Source organism: Scyliorhinus canicula, chromosome 10 (assembly GCF_902713615.1).
Source record: "Scyliorhinus canicula chromosome 10, sScyCan1.1, whole genome shotgun sequence".
Classification (NCBI taxonomy): domain Eukaryota; kingdom Metazoa; phylum Chordata; class Chondrichthyes; order Carcharhiniformes; family Scyliorhinidae; genus Scyliorhinus; species Scyliorhinus canicula.
This window is the reverse complement of record NC_052155.1, coordinates 47,295,797-47,320,864: the sequence shown is the minus strand read 5'-3', so window position 1 is coordinate 47,320,864 and position 25,068 is coordinate 47,295,797. Positions and strand designations below refer to the sequence as shown.

Sequence of the window (25,068 nt, the reverse complement as noted above, 5' to 3'; positions counted from 1 at the left end):
AGATTATCAGGCCCTGAGGATTTATTGTTTTTCAATCCAATTAATTTATCCAGCACGTTTTAGTAATTTACGGCAATAACTTCCGGTTGCGGTGATGCGGAGTTAAGCCGCACGTTCGGTGGCTCCCGCTTTTTTCGGTCTTTTGGGCTCTTTTAAGGGCCCATAGCGGCACTGGCTGGACTTTTCCCGGTGGGGGAACACATCTGCTGCGTTTATCTGCTGGTGGATGGACTGGACCAGGAGCAGGGCGGTCAAAAAATCGGCTTTGGAGCAAAGAAAGGTGCGAGGCAGGAAGAACAAGATGGCGGCGGGTGAGGAACCGGCAGCGTGGAAGCAGTGGGCGCAGGAGCAGCAGGAACTGCTCCATCGCTGCTTCAGAGAGCTGAAAGCTGAGCTGCAGGAACCGCTTAAGCCTCACTGGATAAGCTCACAGCGACTCAGACGGCTCGGTGCAGAGATCCATGAGTTACGGCACAAGGCCTCGGAGAATGAGGATGAAATCCTAGGCCTGGCAGTGAAGGTGGAATCGCACGAGGCGCTCCACAAAAAATGGCAAGCAAGGATGGAGGAAATGGAGAACTGCTCGCGGCAGAAGAATTTGCGGATCCTGGGCCTCCCGGAGGGGCTGGAGGGATCAGACCTGGGGGCCTAAGTGGCCTTGATGCTGAACTCGCTAATGGGTGCGGGGTCCTTCCAAGGGCCCTTGGAGCTGGAGGGTGCCCATCGAGTGTTGCTGAGAAAGCCCAGGCCGAACGAGCCGCCAAGGGCGGTGCTGGTCCGTTTTCACCGCTTCGTCGACCGTGAGTGTGTGCTGAGATGGGCTAAAAAGGAGAGGAGCAGCAGGTGGGAGAACGCAAAGTTCTGGAATTATCAGGACTGGAGCGTGGTGATGGCGAAGAGAAGGGCTGGTTTTAACCGGTCGAAGGCAGTGCTGCACAAGAAAGGGGTGAAGTTCGGCCTGCTACGGCCGGCACGCCTCTGGGTCACTTATAAAGACCGCCAGCTCTATTTTGACTCCCCGGAAGATGCCTGGGCCTTCGTCCAGGCTGATAAGCTGGACTCGAACTGAGGACTGAGGGGGATTGGGGACTGATGTATATTGTCCGGAGGCTCTGTTCTCCCTGGTACTTCTTTGTTGGTCCTTTTTTGTTTTTTCTCTTTTAGGGCTTTTAAACTATTTATTTTGGTGCCTTTTTCACGGGTGGAGGGTTGGGGAGCCTAATTGCAGGCCCGTTGGGGGGGGGGATACCGGGTTGATGCTGGAAGGGCCGAAGGGGAACAGATGGTGATTTGGGGGGGGGGGGGGGGGTGGTCGGGTTGGGGATCTGCCACTGTGGGGAACGGGACACGGGGGTACTGCGGGCTCGTGGTGCTGCATAGGGCGCATATGACTGGGATCAGGCTGAGCCGGTTCTTTGGGGGTGAGGACAGGTGTGGCAGGTGTTCGGGGAGCCCAGCGAATCACACCCACATATTCTGGGCGTGTCCGGCATTGGAGGGTTTCTGGAAGGAGGTGGCGGGGACCTTGTCCGGGGTCGTTGGCTCCAGGGTGGAACCGGGCTGGGGGCTCGCAATTTTTGGGGTAGCATCGGAGCCGGGAGTGCAGGAGGCGAGAGAGGCCGGTATTCTGGCCTTTGCGTCCCTAGTAGCCCGGTGCAGGATTCTTTTGCAGTGGAGGGACGCGAAGCCCCCGAGCCCGGAATCCTGGATCAACGACATGACTGAGTTCATTAAACTGGAGAGGGTCAAGTTTGCCCTGAGGGGGTCGGTGCAAGGGTTCTTCCGGCGGTGGCAGCCTTTTCTTGATTTCCTGGCAGGGCATTAGAGGGTGGTCAATCTCAGCAGCAACCCGGGGGGGGGAACTATGGGTTCGTTATGGGGGTTTGTTCTTATGGTTCTATGTTTATTACTCTTTCTTGTTGTTAATTTATTGTTTTTGTATTGGGGGTGGGGTTTTTCTCTTTTCGTTGTTGGGATAAAATTTGTTGTTGGAAAATTTGAATAAAAATTATTTTTAAAAAAAAAGTAATTTACGGCAATTCCTACTTCTCGCTAGACCTTTGGTTCCCTAGTGTTTCTGGGAAGTTATTTGTGTCTTTCACCATGGAGACAGAACTAAAGACGTTTGATTGCTCTGCCATTTCCTTGTTCGTCAATTTATACATTTTTGCGTTTCGGACTGTAAGGGGCCTACATTTGTCGTAGTTAACCTGAAACAACGCCGGCAGATTGGAGGGTGGCAAATGTAACACCATTATTTTAAAAAGGAGGAAGAGAAAGCAGGGAATTACAGACTGGTTAGCCTAACCACAGTATTAGGGTGAATGCTAGAATCTGTTATAAAGGATGCGATAACAAGACACTAAGAAAATATTAATGGGATTAGACAAAGCCAGTATAGAGTTATGAAAGAAATCATATTTGGCAAACGTACCAGAGTTTTTTCAGGATGTAACTAGTGGTGTATTTGGAGTTCCAGAAAGCTTTTGATAAAGTCCCACAGAAGAGGTTAATGTGCAAAATTCCAACGTATTCAATAGGGGTAATATATTGGCATGGATTGACCCACAGGAAACCGAGAATAAGATGAATGTATTTTTTCTGAAGTACAAGCCATGATTAGTGGGGTCCTGCAGGAATCAGTGCTTGGGCCCTAATTATTCACAATATATATCAATGATTTGGAAGAGGGAACCAAAAGTAATATTTCCAAGTTTGCTGATGACACAAAGCTTGGTGGGAAAGTAAATGGTGAGGAGGATGTTAAAAGGCTTTGAGGTGATATAGACAAGTGGAATGAGTGGGAAAATACATGGCAGATGCAGTATAATATGGTTAAATATGAAGTTATCTACTTAGGACAGTTAATCAGTGGCAGAGTATTATTTAAATAGTGATAAATTGGGAAATATTAAAGTACAACAGGACCTGGGTATCATCTGTTCTACCTATAAAACCTCAGATACTTTCGACCAGTTCACTTACTCAAAAGTTTTACCTTGGTGTCTTTAATAACGAGGAGAGCAAACCACAAATACACATTCAAGTTCAACAATATTTATTATACACAGTTTACCCATATACTACCCACAAATATAATCAAGATTGGTTTATTCTACCTGTAAGGATGGCTTGGTAAGTCGTGGATCTGATCCATGAGCCCCTCTGGTTTGTCGTCACAAAGACAGTTCTCGTATGCTGTTCTTTCCTTCTCTGGTCAGTCACCTTGATTGTCTCTGCATGGAGTCTTCGCTCCTGATATTATATCCCTCTTGCCCTTTTGGCTTTCTGCCAATGATGCCTCTGGAGGGGGTCTCAGCAATTAATGGTCTAGTTGATGACCATTTGACAGGCCACCTGAGCCCGCCCCAGGTGTCCATCTTGGGTGGTGTGGGCTGTACATAACCTATTCCCATATAAGGTAACGGCAGAAACTCTGGCCCGATCTGGGCTACTGACAGGGCAGGTACAGACATGTTCTGGCAGCTAGCATGTTGTGTATTTGAATTTGGCCAGTTCAAATTCCCATGGTGCTGTGTCCTGGAGGGTCTGGGGCTTGATTTAAAGTGCCAATTCTTTGATTTAAAATACCCAATTTTAAGCAGGCCTAAATCTAGGCCTCGCAAGGTTACCACACATGGTACACCCGTCGCTGAAGATAAGCATGCAACTACAACATGCTGTTAAGAAGGCAAATGTTGGCCTTCATTGCAAGAGGACCTGAGTACAGGAACAAGGCTGTCTTACTGGAGTTGTACAGGGCCTTGATGAGACCACACCTGGCGTATTGTGTGCAGGTTTGGTCCCTTTAGCCAAGAATACAGACCATACAGACGCTATGACAACGGATGAACAGACATCGCGTGACAATCGCCAGGCAAGAATGTTCCCTTCCAGTTGGGGAACACTTCAGCAGTCAAGGGCTTTCAGCCTCTGATCTTCGGGTAAGCGTTCTCCAAGGCGGACTTCAGGACACGCGACAACGCAAAATCGCTGAGCAGAAACTGATAGCCAAGTGCCGCACACATGAGTACGGCCTCAACCGGGACCTTGGATTCATGTTGCATAACATTCATCCCCCACCATCTGGCCTGAGCTTGCAAAATCCTACCAACTGTCCTGGCTTGAGACAATTCACACCTCTTTAACCTGGGGTTACCCCTATCTCTGGATCTGGAAAGACTTAATTACCTGCAAATGCTCACATTCAAAGCATTATCTTGCATCTTTGCCTTTGTCTATATATATATATATGTTTCTGGAACATACATCTTCATTCACTTGAGGAGGGAGCAGTGCTCCGAAAGCTGGTGATTTGAAACAAACCTGTTGGACTTTAACCTGCTGTTGTAAAACTTGTACTTTCTCAACAAAGCATAGGAGCTGAGTTTGATATCGCAAGCGCCTCTGTAAAATCCCAAAATGTGCGAATGTAATTTGGGCCTATGATCCATGGTTATAACAATAGCAATACAGGTAATGTTAACCAGACTGTGGTAGGAGCAGAGAATACAAACACAAGTGTAGCAGCAAATAAAGTCAGAGTAGGGAAAAATGATGAAAAGAATTAAAAGCCCCATGCTTTTGTAACCCATATCTCAATTTATAAAATCCATATCTTTTTAACCATTTTCTCAACCTGGCCTACCACCTTCAATGATTCGTGCACCCAGATCTCTCTTCCTGCACCCTCTTTAGAATTGTTTAGTTTTTACAGCATGCAAGTTCAGGTAATTGGGAAGGTAAATGGAATGTTGCGCTTTATTTTAAAGGCAATTGTTTAAAAATAGGATTTCATCTACTGAACCTCTCTTAAGAAAATCCCTCCATGCCAGCCTTCAACCAAGTGAACCTTCTCTGGACATCCTCCAATGCAGGTCTACCTTGTCTTAGGTATGGGGACTGCTCTGGAGCACGGGTTCAACAAGGCCAAAGTGGTTCTATACCAAAGACAGATACGGTTTGGTTTACTGTACCCAGCATAACTATTGGTGACTTTTGACGACCAAGAATACTATTTTGAAACCCCAGAGGAGGCCAATGGCTTCATTAGAGACCATAAACTGGAGGAGAACTGAATGCTGATGGGAGACGGAGGAGCTGGAACAAGAGATCGAGATATCAGAAGCTGCGGGGTGTGGATGCCAGAGTGTGGGGGACTTTTGTTGTTTCTAAGGGGCAATATGTTTGTAAGGCTCCCACCGTTTTTCCCCCTCTTGGAGGGGGTGGCTGGTGCAACGATTTTGGAGTCTATATGGGTGGGGAAGGTACCTAGGGTGAAGAGGGCCCTGCTACAGAGGCAGAAAGGGGGGTTGGCGTTACTAAATCTGTTGCACTACAACTGGCCAGTGAATGCGGAGGTGAGGCAGTGGTGAGAAGGAGAGGGGTTAGACTGGGTTAGGATGGAAGAGGAGTCCTGTAGGGACTCAATTGTGGTGAAATAGTTTGTTGACCATTTTTGGCATAGGGCCCTGGCTATTAGTGAGGACGTTGTCATGTTACCTGGGCTGTATGCACCTTTGCCTTGTCCAGTGTCCAAGTCAATAATGGGTTGTCCAGTTTTCACTTTAGCAAATGCAAAGTCCCTAATCGAAGCAGTTTCTTCCAGTCCTGCTGTGTTGAGTGCGGCCAGCCTCCGCTGAGTATGTGTATTGGACTTTCTTCTATGATGTGGTGCATATTTTTTTCTCTCTCATTGGCACGTAGGGGGCTGGCACTAATGCCCCATCTGTGGAGGTTGGCCACTTTGAATTTTGATTGGCTGGCATAAACCATTAGAAATGTGCAGTCCAAAGATGTGCAGGTTGGGTGGATTGGCCATGATAAATTGCCCTTAGTGTCCAAAATTCTATGATTAACCTAGGATAAAAGTTCGGCACATCGTGGGCCAAAGGGCCTGTTCTGTGCTGTATTTCTCTCTCTCTCTAAATGTGCAGTGTTACCCATATGCCAAAACTAGAAAACAGCAGGGAACTGCCCCAGCTATTGGCCTGCACTCCATTTTACGTCAGCAGTACAATAGGGGTCCGTTTAAAATAAATTTCACTGATATGTTAGAACAACTAACTTTTGACCATTTAGCTTATGAACTCTGCTCTATCTAAATTTTGATCTCAATGTGCCAGTGTCACCAGTGCAAGATTGAGGGAATACAGTACAACCAGGAGTATGGTCGGGCAGCACAGTAGCATTATTGCTTCACAACACCAGGGTGCCCGGCTTGGGTCAGTGTGTGTGTGTGTGTGTGTGTGTGTGTGTGTGGAGTCTGCATGTTCTCCCCGTCTCTGCGTGCATTTCCTCCGGGTGCTCCGGTTTCCTCCCACAAGTCCTGAAAAACATGCCTTGCGGTGAATTGGACATTCTGAATTCTCGACAGTATACCTGAACAGGTGCCAGAGTGTGGCGGCTAGAGTATTTTCACAGTAACTGCATTACAGTGTTAATGTAAGCCTATTTGTGACATTAATAAAGATCGTTATCTTACAGATAAGACACTAAGCAAACACCCCCCTGTACTTCTTCAGCTGAATGTAAAAGATTGCAAGGCACTATTTTGAAGTCTGCTCAAGCAACCAATTATTATTTCATTGCTGTCTGTGGCACCTCATTGTGTACAAATTGGCTGCCACATATCTATTAGTACTTCGTTGGCTGTAAAATATTTTGGTTTGTCCTGAGATCATGAGAGGAGCTATATAGAGCAGTTTCTTGATCTCAATTCTGGTACTTTGAAATGTCCCATTTGGGACTGTTTGGAAATTGCATCTGGAGCCCTTCTTGGTCCACATGGCTCAGATTTACTCGTTACAAATGTGGTACAATGCTGAATGATTACTGCAGACCCACTTTGTAAACTCTTTCTGCATATTATGATAACAGCACGGGATGACCACTTCAAAGACAGTAGAGGCTATATCAATTTAAACCCAGGGAAGACAAAGCTGTGAGATAGTCAATTCATGCTTGTAACCAAATACATTGTCCAAGTAACTTTCTAAACCTTTTCAGGTTTGATCCCTGACCCATATGGAGTTGGCTGCTCTCAGTAAAGCAACATGAAGCATTGAATAACACAGAATTACTGCTGGAAATGACAATAGTTTAGATATCAAGACGGCAGTTAGGCTGCAGTGCTCTCCATGACTGCTGCTATTCAAATATGAAGGAAGACAAATTACTAGAGAATACCCAGTTTGCATGGTGTGGGCAGTAATCATTAACAATTTCAGTTTTGTGTGTGTGCGCTTGGGTGCACAGGTATGCGGCTGAAATAACCAGACACAAGGTGATCAAATAGTTATTTATAGCACAATTATATTACAGTGGAATGTACCATTGAAATTTAGTGTTTGTTATTGGATAATGTACACATGCAAGAGTCTCATTAAAGACGCAACTCCGTCCCACCCCCCAATCACAATATGCTAAGCTAAGACAGTGAATCACTCATCTCTGTGCTGATAGCAGCACAGAATTACAGATTTTAAAAGGTAACAAACAGGATTAATGTGTACAAAAGAAGAGGATGAGAGGAAAATAGTTAAGAGCTGTAAACAAAGGAATGGAAACTCACATTTCAGAATAATATATTTTACAAACTAAAATTAAACCAATGAATAAAGATTCCTCATATAGCTAGTTGGTAATTCTGTGTGTAACGATGCAGGACATCTTTTGCACAGAACTGAGATGCATGACTCATAATGACACAAAGTTAGCAAGGTCTAAAGTTGACAGTTTGCAGTGCAGGTGCCAGTTGAAACTCGGTTAGTGTGTCAGCCTCCTCGGTCACACAACATCCACCCTAATCCAAGTCCAAGCATTTGATTGTACACCCCCAAATGACCTAAAGATTCACTGTGTGTGCTAAATCTTCCTGAATCTGGATGCAAGCCATTGAGGTCAGCAGCTAGTTCAAATTGACTCATCCCCAAGTTTGCAGCATTTTCTCCTGCTCCAACCTTTGGAATCAGCTCCAATTATAAATGCTTGCCAACAAAATAATGGCACATTTTAAGAAATGTAAACTCAAACCAGATTCTCTAAGTTTCTGTGGGAAAAGAGGGTGATGTGACAGGGGCCTCCGATTATTCTGCCCGACATACAGAGGCTAATTGAGGGCTAACAGGGGAGAGGAGAAGGGAGCAAATAGTCAGAATCCATTTCGGTCTGCTGTCTGGCAATCTTGCGACAATGTGGTTTCAAGGTAGGTTCTATACACTGTTGCAGGCAGGCAGCATGCCTTGAAACGAGATATTACCTTGCCCAGACCAATTCTGATAGGAAAAATGTGACTTGAACTATATATTAAATGCTGCACTAAAACACTTCTCGCATGATACATCAATTTTTTCCTGCCGCTACCATCAACAACAGACCTGCATCCATCCTATAGTTACACAGTTGAAAATATTCCCTCCAGATTCAACCCAAGTTTAGACGGGCAAAATCTGTAATTGTCCGGAGGGTTTTTTGTCCCCAGAGTGGACCCAGTGGGAACATTTTCAACCCATCTCCATGTACACTCCCCACCATTATCAGACTTCATCGCAACCCATCTGTGTATTCCAGGAGCCCTGAGACACAACAGAAATATTAAGTTGTAATTATTCACTTGCAGTTACCAAGTCAGTTCAGTGTCTCACAGCTCCCTTACTAACTGAAACAAGGCAACAATTAAAACACATCAGAGAGATTGACTCATCTAGATTTGTGTCTGCTGCATCCCATCTAAAATCTGAACGTGGACAATCTAATAAGGAACTTTTCCACCCTTCCTTGACTTCATAGGTCATCTATTTTCCAGTCTGTTCTACAATACATAGTGTGTACCATATGTGAATGGTTAATTCAACTGCTGACTTGGAAAGTCAATTTAAGACATGATCCTTTGCCCACCAAGTAGTTTGACAATTATTTTTTTAAAGTCATAGGCACTTCTGGAAATAAAAATGCCATTTTACTGAAAATCTTAGCAAACCTGGTACTTGAAATCTTTGGCTTTTATTTTTTTTTCCAATCACATAGGAAGACTAACTTAGAAAAATCAAAATACGAAGTTCAGAGGGTGGGGGTGAAGGGGATGGGCAATGTACTGACCCCGAGGCTTGGGAATTTGGTCCTATAATTGTAAGTCATTTAATCATTTTGCCCTTGTATGTCTGATTCACTAGGTGGTTTTGTCAAGGAGGATTAGAACAAGCCATTCTTGGAATAGGTTTACTGGCAGAAAGGCGGCATGAATTAGAAAATCAAGGTCTGATAATATCATCCAGTTGAGATGGATAATCACTGACATGGATCTAAACATTCTGTAGCCCTGAGGTTCTTGGCATGGGCCAATGCAGGCAAAGGACAAAAATCTCAAACAGCCTTGATTTATAAAGAATTGCACCTTATTTAAAATCCTCATTTAAATCTTCACAATGACAGTTCAATACAACCAATGGGTCAAAAGATTGGCCGAAATGTATTGCACCTGCCTCAATGCTCTAATTCTCTGTAGTTAGGAGTTCTTGTAATAAGATTAAATGGAATTTATATTACGTGCAACATGGCTAATTTGTTCATAGCAATTGCAGAAATAAAAATCAAAACCCTGCAGATGTATGAAATCTGAAACTGTCAATCATCATCTGTACAGAGATCAAAGAAGTTAATATTTCAGATGTGGATACTTCTCTCCACATGTGCTGGTAGACCCCCGGAATATGTTATGCATCGTCTGTTATTGTTTTGCTTATGTTTTGCATGTAGTTCATTGTAGACCAAACTCTTTGGGTCTTTTATTTTTTGGAGAGAACTGGTTCATAAATACGTTTTTCATTTCTAAATCAAATTCTACACAGATCTGGAGATTTGTGCATACCATTTAATCGTCAATATTTTATTTCTGTAATTTTTTCTCCAAACCAAAAAGTGGGCTATCTACATTTAAATAGGACATCGGCCAAGGGTAAAGTACTCAAATTACTACTCATTCTTCCTCTAATTTTCACCTTTTATGAAATATTAACATACACGTGTTAATGTTCGTACAGTTCGTGTTTCAGCATTTGCACTGCAGTTGTTGAAGACGTCTGGTGTACTGCTGTGTGTTTACTCGGAACAGTGACCATAAAAACAGAAACACACAAAAACATCAAGGTAAAGCAGTGTTATAGGCAGTAAAAAAGTTCCTTCACCGAGACGTGCCTCCCTGTCAGAATTGAGGGAATCCCAATTTAGGATGATGAATATTCCAGAAACAGAATGAGCTATAAACACAAACATGTGACAGGGGTAGACATGACACCCAAAGGCTTCTCTGTATTAAGTTTGGGATTGCACATAATGGCCCAAGGAAGAAAAAGCAAATCTAATTGTTCTTTAAAGGTGTTTTAATGTCCGTCAAAAAGGAGGGCGACAGCTGTGTGCTCACAGACTACCTGAACAGGTACCTGAACTAGCTGGACAGCTGAAGAAATAGCAAGAGGACAGAAAGTTAACTTTACAATAGCAGGAGGGTCAACCAATTCTAATGTAGCTTCCAGTCACCGTCAGAAAATGGATTTGGGCCCATTGTTAGTGGTATAATTTAGTGTAATTGATAATGGTTTTATAATGCTCCAAATACATTGATTGTGACAGGGAAAGCAATCATGTACTAGCTCCACTTGCAATTGTAGAATAGCAATCAAGTGCCAAGTAACTATCCAAGTCATATGTCCTCATCCTACAAACCTCCTCCTCCTCACTTCTCAGCTGACAGCTAACTTACGCCTCCAGTCGCGTACAGAGCAACATACCAGGTTTCTGGCAAAGTAACTCAGAAGGGTAAGCCATTCAAATAAATCACTGCAGACTTCCTAATGACACTCAATAGTGCATTTTACAACTATGGCCACTAATCATACTTTAATCAACTTTGATAGTTCACTATGCTGGAGGCTGCTTTTTTTAAATAGATATAAATTTGTTTCCAATGAGCAAGAAAATTGCACTCCATTAAAGCAGTGTTTCATACTAATTACCAAACTCACAAATGTAATGCATCTATCATACTGGCTGGGTTGAAAAAGAACAGAAGAGGGGCAGGAGCCATTCATCAGTCAGTGAGCCTCATTGCAAGGGTGACAGGATTGACAAGTGCAGTAGCACCGTCAGTCAGCAAGACTCTGACATTGTTTAGTTCACATCCTGTGTGTTTAAGTGACCTCTTGACACAAGTGGAAAGTGAAATTAAAACTCAGGCTGAGGCAGTGAGAGTTGGTGCTTAAATAACAAGAGATTCTTGGCAGCAACAAATATCGCTACTAAAAGATTATCTGATGGCAGACTAATTATCCACTGGACATTGGAACAAGGCTGGAAGATTCTGCACCTCACAATGGCGTCAGAACACAGATCATTGACCTAAGGAAAGATCAGACAATCCACTCATCTGGGAGAGCTGATCTCTTAGGCCACCTACAAAACATTGAGCTGGTCAGCAAAATGACTGAACTAGTAGCACAAGACAGGTATGAAACTGCAAGCCTGTAAACTGGGAAGCACCACCCCAGCAGAAACGGTCACATTCAACTCCCTCAGTGAAGTAGAATGCAGATACTCACTGTCTGGGTTCAACACAGGAAGGATGCAGATTGAGGGAGGTACTGTAGAATGACCAGAAACCATGGAACCACACCAGAGTACGGGTCAGTGCACTCAGGAAGAGTATTTGAGAAAACAAAAGGATTTTAAATGGAACTGTGTCATCTAATAAAGTCCCCAAATAAAATCAGTTGCTGAAATTCTACTAGAGAGCAGAGTCAACTGGTACTTCAGCTAAAACAACCGTTCAAATAATGGGGAAGGCATTAAGCACGACTGTGGGGACTCGACATTTAAGATGCTTGGGGGGGGGGGGGGGGGGGGGGGGGGGATCTTAGGATCTTAATCAGCAGGGACAAATTCCAGAATGGGCAAAATTGTCACAAAGTTAGGTGTCTGGATTAGGACTATAGGTCAGAGACCACACAAACAACAGGAATAAACACAGTGGGTGGAACAATTTCCCAAGGCCACAAAGGAGGACATGCAAGCTTTTCAGACTATTACATTTTGAGGATCTTTAAAACTCCTGTGCGGGATATCTGAAGCACATCCTGAGCAAGAATCAGTCTCAACACGCCAAAGCTCCTTCTGTGTCAACAGGTAAACAAATGTTGACAGTTGGAAATAATATTTTGGCTCAATTCAGTGGGGAAGGGATGGTTTAAATATACTCAAGCAAGTAAGTATGAATTTATCCACCATCTGCACCAATGCTAGGTTTGAAAGAAATGGGCAATCCTAATCTTTGTACATTCAGCGTTTGGTTATGATACAAGACTGGGCACTGTTCTTTCCAGTTTAAATGCAACTAGCTTGCAATTTACTGTCGCCATTGTGCAGAATTCGAAATGAAGCTGATCAAACTTTGTTGTCCTGCCTTTCTTTCAAGAAATGCATCCTCCAAATCCCAAAGGCTCTGGTCCATTATCCCGGGAGAGGTTTTTCTTAGACCAATTGATCATGTTTTGTTTAGAGTCCACAGTGGATCCAGAAGGCTCAGGGGGTCTTCGCCGGTGTGAGTAGCCTGAAGGCCCTGGCCATCCTGGGGCTGCAAGAAGTTGTGTTTGCTGATTTTCTGCCTGTTCCGAGGATTGGTGTCTAGGGTAAAGGCCTCTGCAGTCAAGGAGGCCAAAAGATCCAGTGAGGTGGCCTTGCTGTCCGTGTCCATAATATGATTGGTGGTGGCTGGTTGAGAGGTGACTGGGTGATTCTCTAGGCTCACTTTCATTTTATCTAGCTCTTGGGTTGAATCACACGTGTCTGAGCTTGTGTAGTCTGTTTCTGCGGCCAGTAGTCGACTTGGTGTCATTTGTGATGGTGTAGGCAGTTCTGTCACGGCACTGGTAACCTCAACCATGAGGTCCTGCTGTAGGAGATTATCTGCAGGCAATGGTACGGTAGCAGTCTGAGAATCAGACCACATACCAAAGCTGGGGTCAACTGAAGGCAATGAGTTCAATTTGCCATCTCCAATGGTCCCAGCAGATGTCTTAATGCTGAGCTTTGCAATGGTGGCCTGGATGGAGCTAATTGGCAAATCGCCTCCAAGTATCAAGTCCTGGGACTCTTGGCGGGTATAAACCTGCAGGGCAGAAAACAAAATTGAATGAAATAAAGAGCAAACACAAAAATCAAAGGATGCTGGCAATCTCAAATAAAATCGGAAAGTACTGAACAAACTCTCCAAATTTGACAGCGCCTGTGCTGAGAGAAATGGAATTAATGTTGAGACTATGATTCTCATATGGAGTTACAAAATTATATTGGAGGTGAAATGTCAACTATTTCTCTCTGCACAGGCGCTGCCAGACCTGAAACTTCCTGGCACTTTCTGTTTTTATTATATTAGAGAGAAACCAGCTCTCTAACAAAACAAATGCACTCTTCTCGTACACACAATCACAATGTTAACACCTTTCTCCCACATAAGCCATGATCTACAGTAACGGCCACTAAAGTAATAGAGGATAGGCAAATTAGGGAACAGTGATACTAAATGTAGGTTTTAGAACCCTGCAGATTGAGGGAAGAAAAGAGAGAAAGCAAGTTTAACAGTTTTAAGATTCAGGAAATGAATCAAGTGCAGAAGACTTCAATAAGGGAGAGCAGGGAATGTGAGGGGAAAATACTTCTCCACTCCCCTGACCTCAAGTAGCTGTGCAATAGCAGTTAACTTGTCTCAAAGCAATTGAATTGGATTTCTTTATTGTCACGTGTACGGAGGTATTTTTGCGTGCAGCTCGAACAGATCATTTAGTACATGGAAAGAAAAGAAAATACATAATAGGGCAACACAAGGTACAATCTTCACCTCCCTTTAGCTGCTAAGTTTCCTGAGGCCTGTGAAACCCAGTCACTCACTATTAAATGGACAGCACAATAGTTAGTACTTTTTCTTCACAGCGCCAGGGACACAGGTTCGATTCCCAGCTTGGGTCACTGTCTTGTGTCGAGTCTGCACATTTTCCCCGTGTCTGCGTGGGTTTCCTCTGGGTGCTCTGGTTTCCTCCCACAAGTCCCAAAAGACACGCTGTTAGGTGAATTCAACACTCTGAATTCTCCGTCAGTGTACCCGAACCGGCACCAGAGTTTGTTGACAAGGGGATTTTCACAGTAACCTCACTGCAGTGTTAATGTAAGCCTACTTGTGACACTAATAAAGATTATTATTATTAAATCTGAAAAGAGAGTTCAATCAAAGGCTGCCAACGCTCATTTAAATGCTTCAAACTACCAACTCTACTGGAAACAGGTTAGTTGCCTGTCACTTGACCCAACTACTTTATCCTTGAAGTGGACAGGGGTCCACCCAACCTGGTAGCCCTAAACTCTGAGAACTCTAAACTCCTCTAATTCTGACCTCTTGCACATCTCTGATCTTCAGCAGTCCATGTTGCCAACGTTGTTCAGTTGTTAGGTCCTATGTTCTGAAATTTCTTCTCTACTAATATCCCTTGACAATGCTGCTTCAAACCAAGTTCTGGTAAAGCTTTTGGTCCACTAGCCTAACAGTTTATGCAGTTTGGTGGCAAAAACATTTTGATAACCATCCTGTGAAGCGCCTTCGGATATTTTACTACGTTACCATTGGTGGCTGGTCTTTCAGTTGCCTAGGCTCTGGAATTCCATCCCTGCACCTTGCTACTTCCCTTTCCTCTCCTTCAACAGGCTCCTCAAAACCTACTTTTGACCAGCATCTTGGACTTCTTGTAAAATATTTTTATTCTCCATTTTCACATTTTCTCCAGAATTTACACCCCACCCACAAGCAGTAAATGGTAACAAATACAAAGTCAATTTCCTTATCAACAACAACGACCCCATCCTCCCACCACCCCAAGCAACGACCCACCTGACAATATAAGCATCAAATAGAACAAACCCTCCCACGGTGGGGACAAACAAAGGCGAAATAAAAGAGAAATGAAATAGGAATCGCCTATGGTCACCATTAACCTATAGAGTCCCCTCCCCCCCCAACATTCAATGCCATCCAATCCCCAAGAGTACCGTAGATGACACCCATGCATTGCAAGCCCCTCCCCTCAACCTCCCCTCCATTTCCTCTTACAAAAATCCTCCCCCCAACCTCTGTTCCTTCCCCCCATCTTTCCACTCCAGCTAGACTTATCAGGACCCATTCTGCCAGGCTCCGATGGCCACAGCCTCTACGCCCACCTCACCCGCATTCACTGGCCGGCTTACACTGGCCAGCGTGGAGGCCCCCGCCCGGGTCTCTTTCCCCCTTGCCTGGCCCCGCATACACCCCCAAGCTCGAAAGAACCATCATTGCAAGTGAAAGTCCCCTCTCTTCCCTTGTCCAAGTATATACTTTGGCCCATTTAGCACATACGCCTGCCACAGTGAAAAAACACAGCTACATGAGGTGACATCGGTACATGACCACGTCTCAATTCAGCTACAGTCCTTCTGGCTTTGCAAACTCCTCCGCTGCTTCCGCCGTCCCAAAATAAAAGTACTTGGATTTGTAGGTCACCCTCAACTTAGCTGGGTATACTATGCCGCACCGCATCTTACTGATGTACAGTGCCTTCTTCACCCAGCTGAAGGCAGCCCGCCTCCTCCACCGTAAAGTCCTGATATATGCGTATACCAGCTCCAGCCCACTGCACCACCCGCTTCTGCTTTGCCCAGCACAGGACCTTCTCCTTCACACTGTACCTATGAGAACACAGAGTCACTACTCTTGGCGGTTCACTCTCCTTTGGTATAGGCCTCCACGACCGATGAGCCCGATCCAGTTCATATCGGGAGGGATCCTCCCCCTCCCCCAATAGTTTCATCAACATCGTGGCAAAATACTCAGTCTGCCTTGGACCTTCCACTCCTTCGGGAAGACCCACAATCCTCAGATTATGTCGCCTGGATCTGTTTTCCAAGTCATCCATTTTGGCTCGCAGGCCCTTGTTGATCTCTATCACCTTCCGCATCCCCTTCCCCATCGAGGTAAATTGATCGCTGTGCTGCAATAATGTCTCTTCCACTTCCTTCAGTGCCTCGCCTTGATCCCGTACCTCCGCCACTGCGCTCAATACCGCCGCCCTCACCGGGGAAATCGCCACCTCCACTAGCACTTTCAATACCATCCCCATCTCCTTCCTCATCGCCTCCATATGTTTTGTGAACTGCCTTTCGAGCTCCGCAGCCATCACCCTAGTCATTTCTTCAGCCGTGGGCAATGCGGCCTCCCCTGATGCTCCAGCCTCCATTTTACTTGCCGTCCCCGCGGTGACCTTTCCACTCCCCGACGGACTTTCAGCTGCTTTTTTCATGGCTGTTTTTTTTTTTTACTTGTTCTCGACATCTTCCTTCACTGTGCCTTCTCCCTGCTTTTGCCACCTCTGTTACCCCTGGGACCGGGCGTTACACCCCAAAAATGATATTCCTGAGTGGGAGCCCTCCGTCACCGGAAGTCCCAAATTCTTGGATTTCTGATCTAATATCGCCCATGTGGTTCAATGTCATTTGGTAGTTTATAATGTTCCTGGCAATCACTGTAGGATGTTTTTGTACATTAAAAGTGTTAAATAAATATGAATTGTTAAAGACAACATATAAATGCAAGACATCACTGCAGTAGTTTCAATAATATAATGAAGCACCACAAATATAAGTATGCTTGTGTACCTTTTGAGATGAACTGCTGGGTGCTTTGTTGGAAAAGTTAGTGATAACTCCATGCCTCAGTAAGACCAACTCGACATGATTGAGGATGGCTTCAAAGCAGAACTTCAGGTTGAGCTAAAATGATAAACCACAATGTAGATCATAAAAGCAATGGTCTCCAATGGTTGCATTTTTAAAAAAATCATACTTTCAAGATATGTGGGCTTTCACTGGCTAAGCCAGCATTCATTGCCCATCCCTAATTGCCCAAGGTGGTGGTGAGCTGTCTTCTTGAACCACTGCAGTCCATGTGGTGTAGCTACACAGTACTGTTAGGGAATGTTCCAGGATTTTGACCTAGCAATGGTGAGAGAATGGCAATATATTTCCAAGTCAGGATGGTGAGTGGCTTGGAAGGCAATTCCAAGGTGGTGGTGTTCCTATGTATCTGCTGCCCTTGTCCTTCTAAATGGAAGCTGTCACGGATTGTGATGGTGCTGGATATTTATACATTGACATCCCTTCCGCTAACCACAGAAATACAAAAAGAAAGTGTACTTCAACAAACCATACGGTAAATTATACGAGTACACAAGGTTTCTATGGAGCATAATATTTCCCTGCATGGATGAGGTGTTCAGGCAGCTTCAAAGTGTGTAAGTGTGTGTGTGTGTGTGTGTGTGTGTGGGGGGGGGGGGGGGGGGGGGGGGGCGCAATGTAGACAGTGTATGTAGAAAAGCAGGTTAAAATAGTTTTAACGGGTACATCACTCGAGTGACTATGGTGAGCTGGCGCAGTGAATGCATGCAGACAATTTGATCACGTTCGGGGCCATAGCCAAACCAATCCTGCCGTTCTCCAAAATCCATTCATGTATACCTTCCAGAAGTATCTATTTGTTAGAAAATGCCAAGGGGGTGGGGTGATAAGAAAGAAGGGGTGATAATAGAACTTTAATTAAATTGTTTATATTAAGATACACAAGTAATGGAAATTGCTTAATTATATACTTTGATGACATATAAATAGGGTGCAGCTAGGTCACGGGGGGTGGAAGGTGGGTAAGATACTGAACAAAATCAAGAAACTTTCTCAGTAAAGAAAAACTGGCTGTTCTGGTTTTGACTTCCCCAACTGATTTGGATTCTGTAAAAAAAAAGGAGATTTGGGGGGAATAGAAGGGAGATATCAACTCCGAACGTAGTCCACAGCAGCAATCACTGACTGCCATGGACAGTGGCTTTCATGAATAAATAGTGAGTCATCAGTTTGTAAAAACAAACTTAATTTTAGATTATTTGGCACAACAGATAGAAATAAAGTTTCCTGATCAATGGATAATTTGAATGGGAAATTAGTGAGGTCATTTGCAGGATGGGACATGATGCAATATATTTGGTAAACTACACCTGCACACATTTTACAGATTATATACAAGTCTAATCAAAAAATTTAAATAAACGTAGTCGAATGAGGTATTTTGTCAAGATTGGCGTCACATTCAAACGAAAGCCCTTAAAAATTTACCGACAATGTCATTTAGATGTCACAAGGTGGCTGAAGCGTTGGAAAATCAGGAAAAATCCTCACAAAGAACAAAGAAAAGTACAGCACAGGAACAGGCCCTTCGGCCCTCCAAGCCTGCGCCGACCATGCTGCCCGTCTAAACTAAAATCTTCTACACTTCCGGGGTCCATATCCCTCTATTCCCATCCTATTCATTATTTGTCAAGATGCCCCTTAAACGTCACTATCGTCCCTGCTTCCACCATCTCCTCCGGCAGCGAGTTCCAGGCACCCACTACCCTCAGTGTACAAAACGTGCCTCGTACATTTCCTCTAAACCTTGCCACTCGCACCTTAAACCTATGCCCTCTAGTAATTGACCCCTCTGCCCTGGGAAAAAGTCTGACTATCCACTCTGTCTATGCCCCTCCTAATTTTGTAGACCTCTATCAGATCGCCCCTCAACCTCCGTCGTTCCAGTGAGAACAAACCAAGTTTATTCAACCGCTCCTCATAGCTAATGCCCTCCATACCAGGCAACATCCTGGTAAATCTCTTCTGCACCCTCTCTAAAGCCACCACATTCTTCTGGTAGTGTGGCGACCAGAATTGAACACTATACTCCAAATGTGGTCTAACTAAGGTTCTATACAGCTGCAACATGACTTGCCAACTGTTATACTCAATGCCCCGGCCAATGAAGGCAAACATTCTGTATGCCTTCTTGACTACCTTCTCCAACTGTGTTGCCCCTTTCAGCGACCTGTGGACCTGTACACCTAGATCTCCCTGACTGTCAATCCTCTTGAGGGTTCGACCATTCACTGCTGGGACGTTTTGGGGCCTCCAGTGTGTGTACTTGTATATTTTTAGGGCTACACCCGATTGGAAAATGGAAAGCAAATATGTTGGGATTTAGAGTCTTAGATTATGATTAGCCAGTTGCACATCTAACAAATTACACATCTATTAGTTCCAAACGAATTACAGCACTTGCAAAATCTTAGTTAATGATTTGGGTTTGTGAGATTGGAAAATGAAAATATGCATATGGTTTTCAGACAGATTGTCAACCTCAATTTCCTGGCACCACATTTCGGTTCTGCTGATTACACCTCCTTTTGGCTATCGCCACAACAGCATTAGAATAGTTTTAGTTAGTTGCAGTAGATTTTTTTCCCCAATGGGTGCAATACTAATCCATCCGGATTAGAAGATCCCAGGCATAGTCTCAGTTTTATGCTGTTAATTTGAGGATGGTATTGGTAAGGCCCACAAACAACTGGCTATTTGGCCAAGGTATCAGAGGTCTGCTGCAACTCATGTCACACTCACGCAATATAGATTCATGTACAATGGACACTATTTGTATCAAAATGGAGGTTGGGCAAAAAGGAGTCAAGATGTCAGGTAACCTTTTCCCTTTGCTGTCAATATACAGGAACTACAAAAGGCCCTGGAAGATAGGCAGCATGTCTGAACATAACATTAAAATGCAAATAACCTTTCAGGACAGGTCACTAAGAAGGCATCAAAATGCAGCAAACTTTTCCTGTCGATTAATGGCTGTCAATATCCAAATAGTTACAGAAATTTATTCATAATGGAATTGCAGACGTCTTGGCTTTAGAGTGGAATTCCAAACAACGGGTGTGAGAAGAATCCCATTCAGTATCAAGGATACCTAAGTGGGTGAATGTCAAACACTGCCAATGGATTAGGTGTCAGGGACAGGGTTTGACCACACTTAAACTGGAATGAAACCAGAGAAATCTGCTACTGCAAGCAGTAAGCCACTATGAATCTGTCTTCATAAACCTGCAACCACTGTTTCGACAGTGGACAAAAATGGGATCACAGGCTTGCAATGTTTCATATTTTCATTTCGAGAAGATCATGGGGTGACAATGAATTTTGGACCTTTACGAACCCAATGCACGTTAACTCTTTGCAGTTGCCTTGTGTGTTTGCATACGTTTATGACTGTGAGCTGACGCTACAGCAAAAACACTGGGTGTTGAGTAATAAATATGGATTCCTCCTATTTAAAACCCCATCAGAAAATCTGTCATTTGCCTGTTCTTAAGAGTAAAAGCACTCAGGGGGTTAAACACTTTTCTTTTAAAACACCTATAGAGATAGAGAAATACAGCACAGAACAGGCCCTTCGGCCCACGATGTTGCGCCGAACTTTTGTCCTAGGTTAATCATAGAATTTTGGACAATTTGTCATGGCCAATCCACCCAACCTGCACATCTTTGGACTGTGGGAGGAAACCGGAGCACCCGGAGGAAACCCACGCAGTCACGGGGAGGATGTGCAGACTCCACACAGACAGTGACCCAAGTCGAAATCGAACTTGGGACCCTGGAGCTGTGAAGCAATTGTGCTATCCACAATGCTACTGTGCTGCCCTTAAGAAGTTAACCTACACTCCCTTATTCTACCCTAATCCAAGTACCTATCCAATAGCCGCTTGAAGGTCCATAAATTTTCCGACTCAACTACTACCACAGGCAGTGCATTCCATGCCCCCACTACTCTCTGGGTAAAGAACCTACCTCTGACATCCCCTCTATATCTTCCACCATTTATCTTAAATTTATGTCCCCTTGTAATGGTGTGTTCCACCCGGGGAAAAAGTCTCTGACTGTCTACTCTATCTATTCCCCTGATCATCTTATAAACCTCTATCAAGTCGCCCCTCATCCTTCTCCGTTCTAATGAGAAAAGGCCTAACACCCTCAATCTTTCCTCGTATGACCTACTCTCCATTCCAGGCAACATCCTGGTAAATCTCCTTTGCACCTTTTCCAAAGCTTCCACATCCTTCCTAAAATGAGGTGACCAGAACTGCACACAGTACTCCAAATGTGGCCTGACCAAGGTTTTGTACAGCTGCATCATCACCTCACGGCTCTTAAATTCAATCCCTCTGCTAATGAACGCTAGCACACCATAGGCCTTCTTCACAGCTCTATCCACTTGAGTGGCAACTTTCAAAGAACAATGAACATAGACCCCAAGATCTCTCTGCTCCTCCACATTGCCAAGAACCCTACCATTAACCCTGTATTCCGCATTCAGATTTGTCCTTCCAAAATGGACAACCTCACACTTGTCAGGGTTAAACTCCATCTGCCACTTCTCAGCCCAGCTCTGCATTCTATCTATGTCTCTTTGAAGCCGACAACAGCCCTCCTCACTATCCACAACTCCACCAATCTTCGTATCATCTGCAAATTTACTGACCCACCCTTCAACTCCCTCATCCAAGTCGTTAATGAAAATCACAAACAGCAGAGGACCCAGAACTGATCCCTGCGGTACGCCACTGATAACTGGGCTCCAGGCTGAATATTTGCCATCCACCACAACTCTCTGTCTTCTATCGGTTAGCCAGTTTGTTATCCAACTGGCCAAATTTCCCACTATCCCATGCCTCCTTACTTTCTGCATAAGCCTACCATGGGGAACCTTATCAAATGCCTTACTAAAATCCATGTACACTACATCCACTGCTTTACCTTCATCCACATGCTTGGTCACCTCCTCAAAGAATTCAATAAGACTTGTAAGGCAAGACCTACCCCTCACAAATCCGTGCTGACTATCCCTAATCAAGCAATGCCTTTCCAGATGCTCAGAAATCCTATCCCTCAGTACCCTTTCCATTACTTTGCCTACCACCGAAGTAAGACTAACTGGCCTGTAATTCCCAGGGTTATCCCTATTCCCTTTTTTGAACAGGGGCACGACATTCGCCACTCTCCAATCCTCTGGTACCACCCCTGTTGACAGCGAGGACGAAAAGATCATTGCCAACGGCTCTGCAATTTCATTTCTTGCTTCCCAGAGAATCCTTGGATATATCCCGTCAGGCCCGGGGGACTTGTCTATCCTCAAGTTTTTCAAAACGCGCAACACATCTTCCTTCCTGACAAGTATCTCCTCAAGCTTATCAGTCTGCTTCACGCTGTCCTCTCCAACAATATGGCCCCTCTCATTTGTAAATACTGAAGAAAAATACTTGTTCAAGACCTCTCCTATCTCTTCAGACTCAATACACAATCTCCCGCTACTGTCCTTAATCGGACCTACTCTCACTCTAGTCATTCTCATATTTCTCACGTATGTGTAAAAGGCCTTGGGGTTTTCCTTGATCCTACCCGCCAAAGATTTTTCATGCCCTCTCTTAGCTCTCCTAATCCCTTTCTTCAGTTCCCTCCTGGCTATCTTGTATCCCTCCAGCGCACTGTCTGAACCTTGTTTCTTCAGCCTTACATAAGTCTCCTTCTTCCTCTTAACAAGACATTCAACCTCTCTTGTCAACCATGGTTCCCTCACTCGACCATCTCTTCCCTGCCTGACAGGGACATACATATCAAAGACACGCAGTACCTGATCCTTGAACAAGTTCCACATTTCACTTGTGTCCTTCCCTGACAGCCTATGTTCCCAACTTCTGCACTTCAATTCTTGTCTGACAGCATTGTATTTACCCTTCCCCCAATTATAAACCTTGCCCTGTTGCTCGCACCTATCCCTCTCCATTACTAAAGTGAAAGTCAGAGAATTGTGGTCACTACCTCCAAAATGCTCCCCCACTAACAAATCTATCACCTGCCCTGGTTCATTACCAAGTACTAAATCCAATATGGCCTCCCCTCTGGTCGGACAATCTACATACTGTGTTAGAAAAGCTTCCTGGACACACTGCACAAACACTACCCCATCCAAACTATTTGATCTAAAGAGTTTCCACTCAATGTTTGGGAAGTTGAAGTCGCCCATGACTACTACCCTGTGACTTCTGCACCTTTCCAGAATCTGTTTCCCAATCTGTTCCTCCACATCTCTGCTGCTATTGGGGGGCCTATAGAACACTCCCAACAAGGTGACTGCTCCTTTCCTATTTCTAACTTCAACCCATATTACCTCAGTAGGCAGATCCCCCTCGAACTGCCTTTCTGCAGCTGTTATACTATCTCTAATTAACAATGCCACCCCCCCACCTCTTTTACCATCCTCCCTAATCTTGTTGAAACATCTATAACCAGGGACCTCCAACAACCATTTCTGCCCCTCTTCTATCCAAGTTTCCGTGATGGCCACCACATCGTAGTCCCAAGTACCGATCCATGCATTAAGTTCACCCACCTTATTCCTGATGCTTCTTGCATTAAAGTATACACACTTCAACCCATCTCCTTGCCTGCAAGTACTCTCCTTTGTCATTGTTACCTTCCCCACTGCATCACTACGTGCTTTGGCGTCCTGACTATCGTCTACCTTAGTTGCTGGACTACAGATCCGGTTCCCATTCCCCTGCCAAATTAGTTTAAACCCTCCCGAAGAGTACTAGAAAACCTCCCCCCCAGGATATTGGTGCCCCTCTGGTTCAGATGCAACCCGTCCTGCTTGTACAGGTCCCACCTTCCCCAGAATGCGCTCCAATTATCCAAATACCTGAAGCCCTCCCTCCTACACCATTCCTGCAGCCACGTGTTCAACTGCACTCTCTCCCTATTCCTAGCCTCGCTATCACGTGGCACCGGCAACAAACCAGAGATGACAACTCTGTCTGTCCTGGCCCTTAACTTCCAGCCTAACTCCCTAAACTTGTTTATTACCTCCACACCCTTTTTCCTACCTACATCGTTGGTACCAATGTGCACCACGACTTCTGGCTGCTCACCCTCCCCCTTCAGGATCCTGAAGACACGATCAGAGACATCCCTGGCCCTGGCACCCGGGAGGCAACATACCTTACGGGAGTCTCGCTCGCGACCACAGAATCTCCTATCTATTCCCCTAACCATTGAATCTCCTATTACTATTGCTTTTCTATGCTCCCCCCTTCCCTTCTGAGCCCCAGAGCCAGACTCAGTGCCAGAGACCTGGCCGCTGGGGCCTTCCCCCGGTAGGTCATCCCCCCCAACAGCATCCAAAACGGTATACTTGTTTTGAAGGGGAATGGCCACGAGGGATCCCTGCACTGTCTGCCTGTTAGTTTTCTTTCCCCTGACTGTAACCCAGCTACTCTTGTCCAGTATCTTTGGTGTGGCTACCTCCCTGTAACTCTTCTCTATGACCCCCTCTGCCTCCCGGATGATCCGAAGTTCATCCAGCTCCAGCTCCAGTACCTTAACACGGTCTCTGAGGAGCTGGAGTTGGGTGCACTTCCCGCAGGTATAGTCAGCGGGGACACCAGTGGTATCCCTCACCACCCACATCCTACAGGAGGAGCATGCAACTGCCCTAGCCTCCATCCCCTCTTACTTTACAGAATTAGCTGCCCTGTGGACCAACTGGACCTCCGCCCTCCGACTCTGCTCCCAGTCAGCTGTACTCTAAACTCCTGGTTCCCTTCACGCTCTTTGATAAATATAGGAAATTAAATGAAAGGAGTACCTTACTCCCTCCTCACCTAACTCCCTCAGTCACCAAACTCTCACTGTAGCACTCAAATGCCACAAGCTCAGCACTCAGTGCAAACAAAGTCTGCACTGTATCTAGCCCCTATTTATACTGTGACTCTAGCTTCTAAAAACTGGCCTAATGCAATTAACTAATTAACAAGCTCCAGCTGCAAGTAAGTCCAAGTAGAACCTTGTTTAAAGCTGATTCAAAATTCACCTTCTTATAGACCAAACAGCAACTTTTAAGTTAATTAACTAAATAAAAGAAATACTAGACTTTAAATAACCCTTTTACTCCCTCAGTCACCAAACTCTCACTGTAGCACTCAAATGCCACAAGCTCAGCACTCAGTGCAAAACCTATGTCTTTGGTCAGTTGAAAGGTGGAAAAGGGAGGACCATCCGACCATTGCTCCCCTATCTATGACACTCAGC

At 44.8% G+C, this 25,068-nt stretch overlaps 1 protein-coding gene across 1 annotated transcript in view; it reads right to left on the bottom strand.

The window, feature by feature from the left end:
* Positions 1-11,891: 11,891 nt before the first annotated feature.
* ptpn23a (protein tyrosine phosphatase, non-receptor type 23, a) overlaps positions 11,892-25,068 on the bottom strand; it is a 117,426-nt gene continuing 104,249 nt past the window's right edge. Inside the window, exons 24-25 of the mRNA XM_038808854.1 lie at positions 16,726-16,839; positions 11,892-13,159 (exon numbers count right to left, since the gene is read on the bottom strand). Of these exons, the coding sequence (XP_038664782.1) occupies positions 12,536-13,159; positions 16,726-16,839 (738 nt within the window). The 3' untranslated portion in view covers positions 11,892-12,535. The remainder of the gene's footprint in view (positions 13,160-16,725; positions 16,840-25,068) is intronic.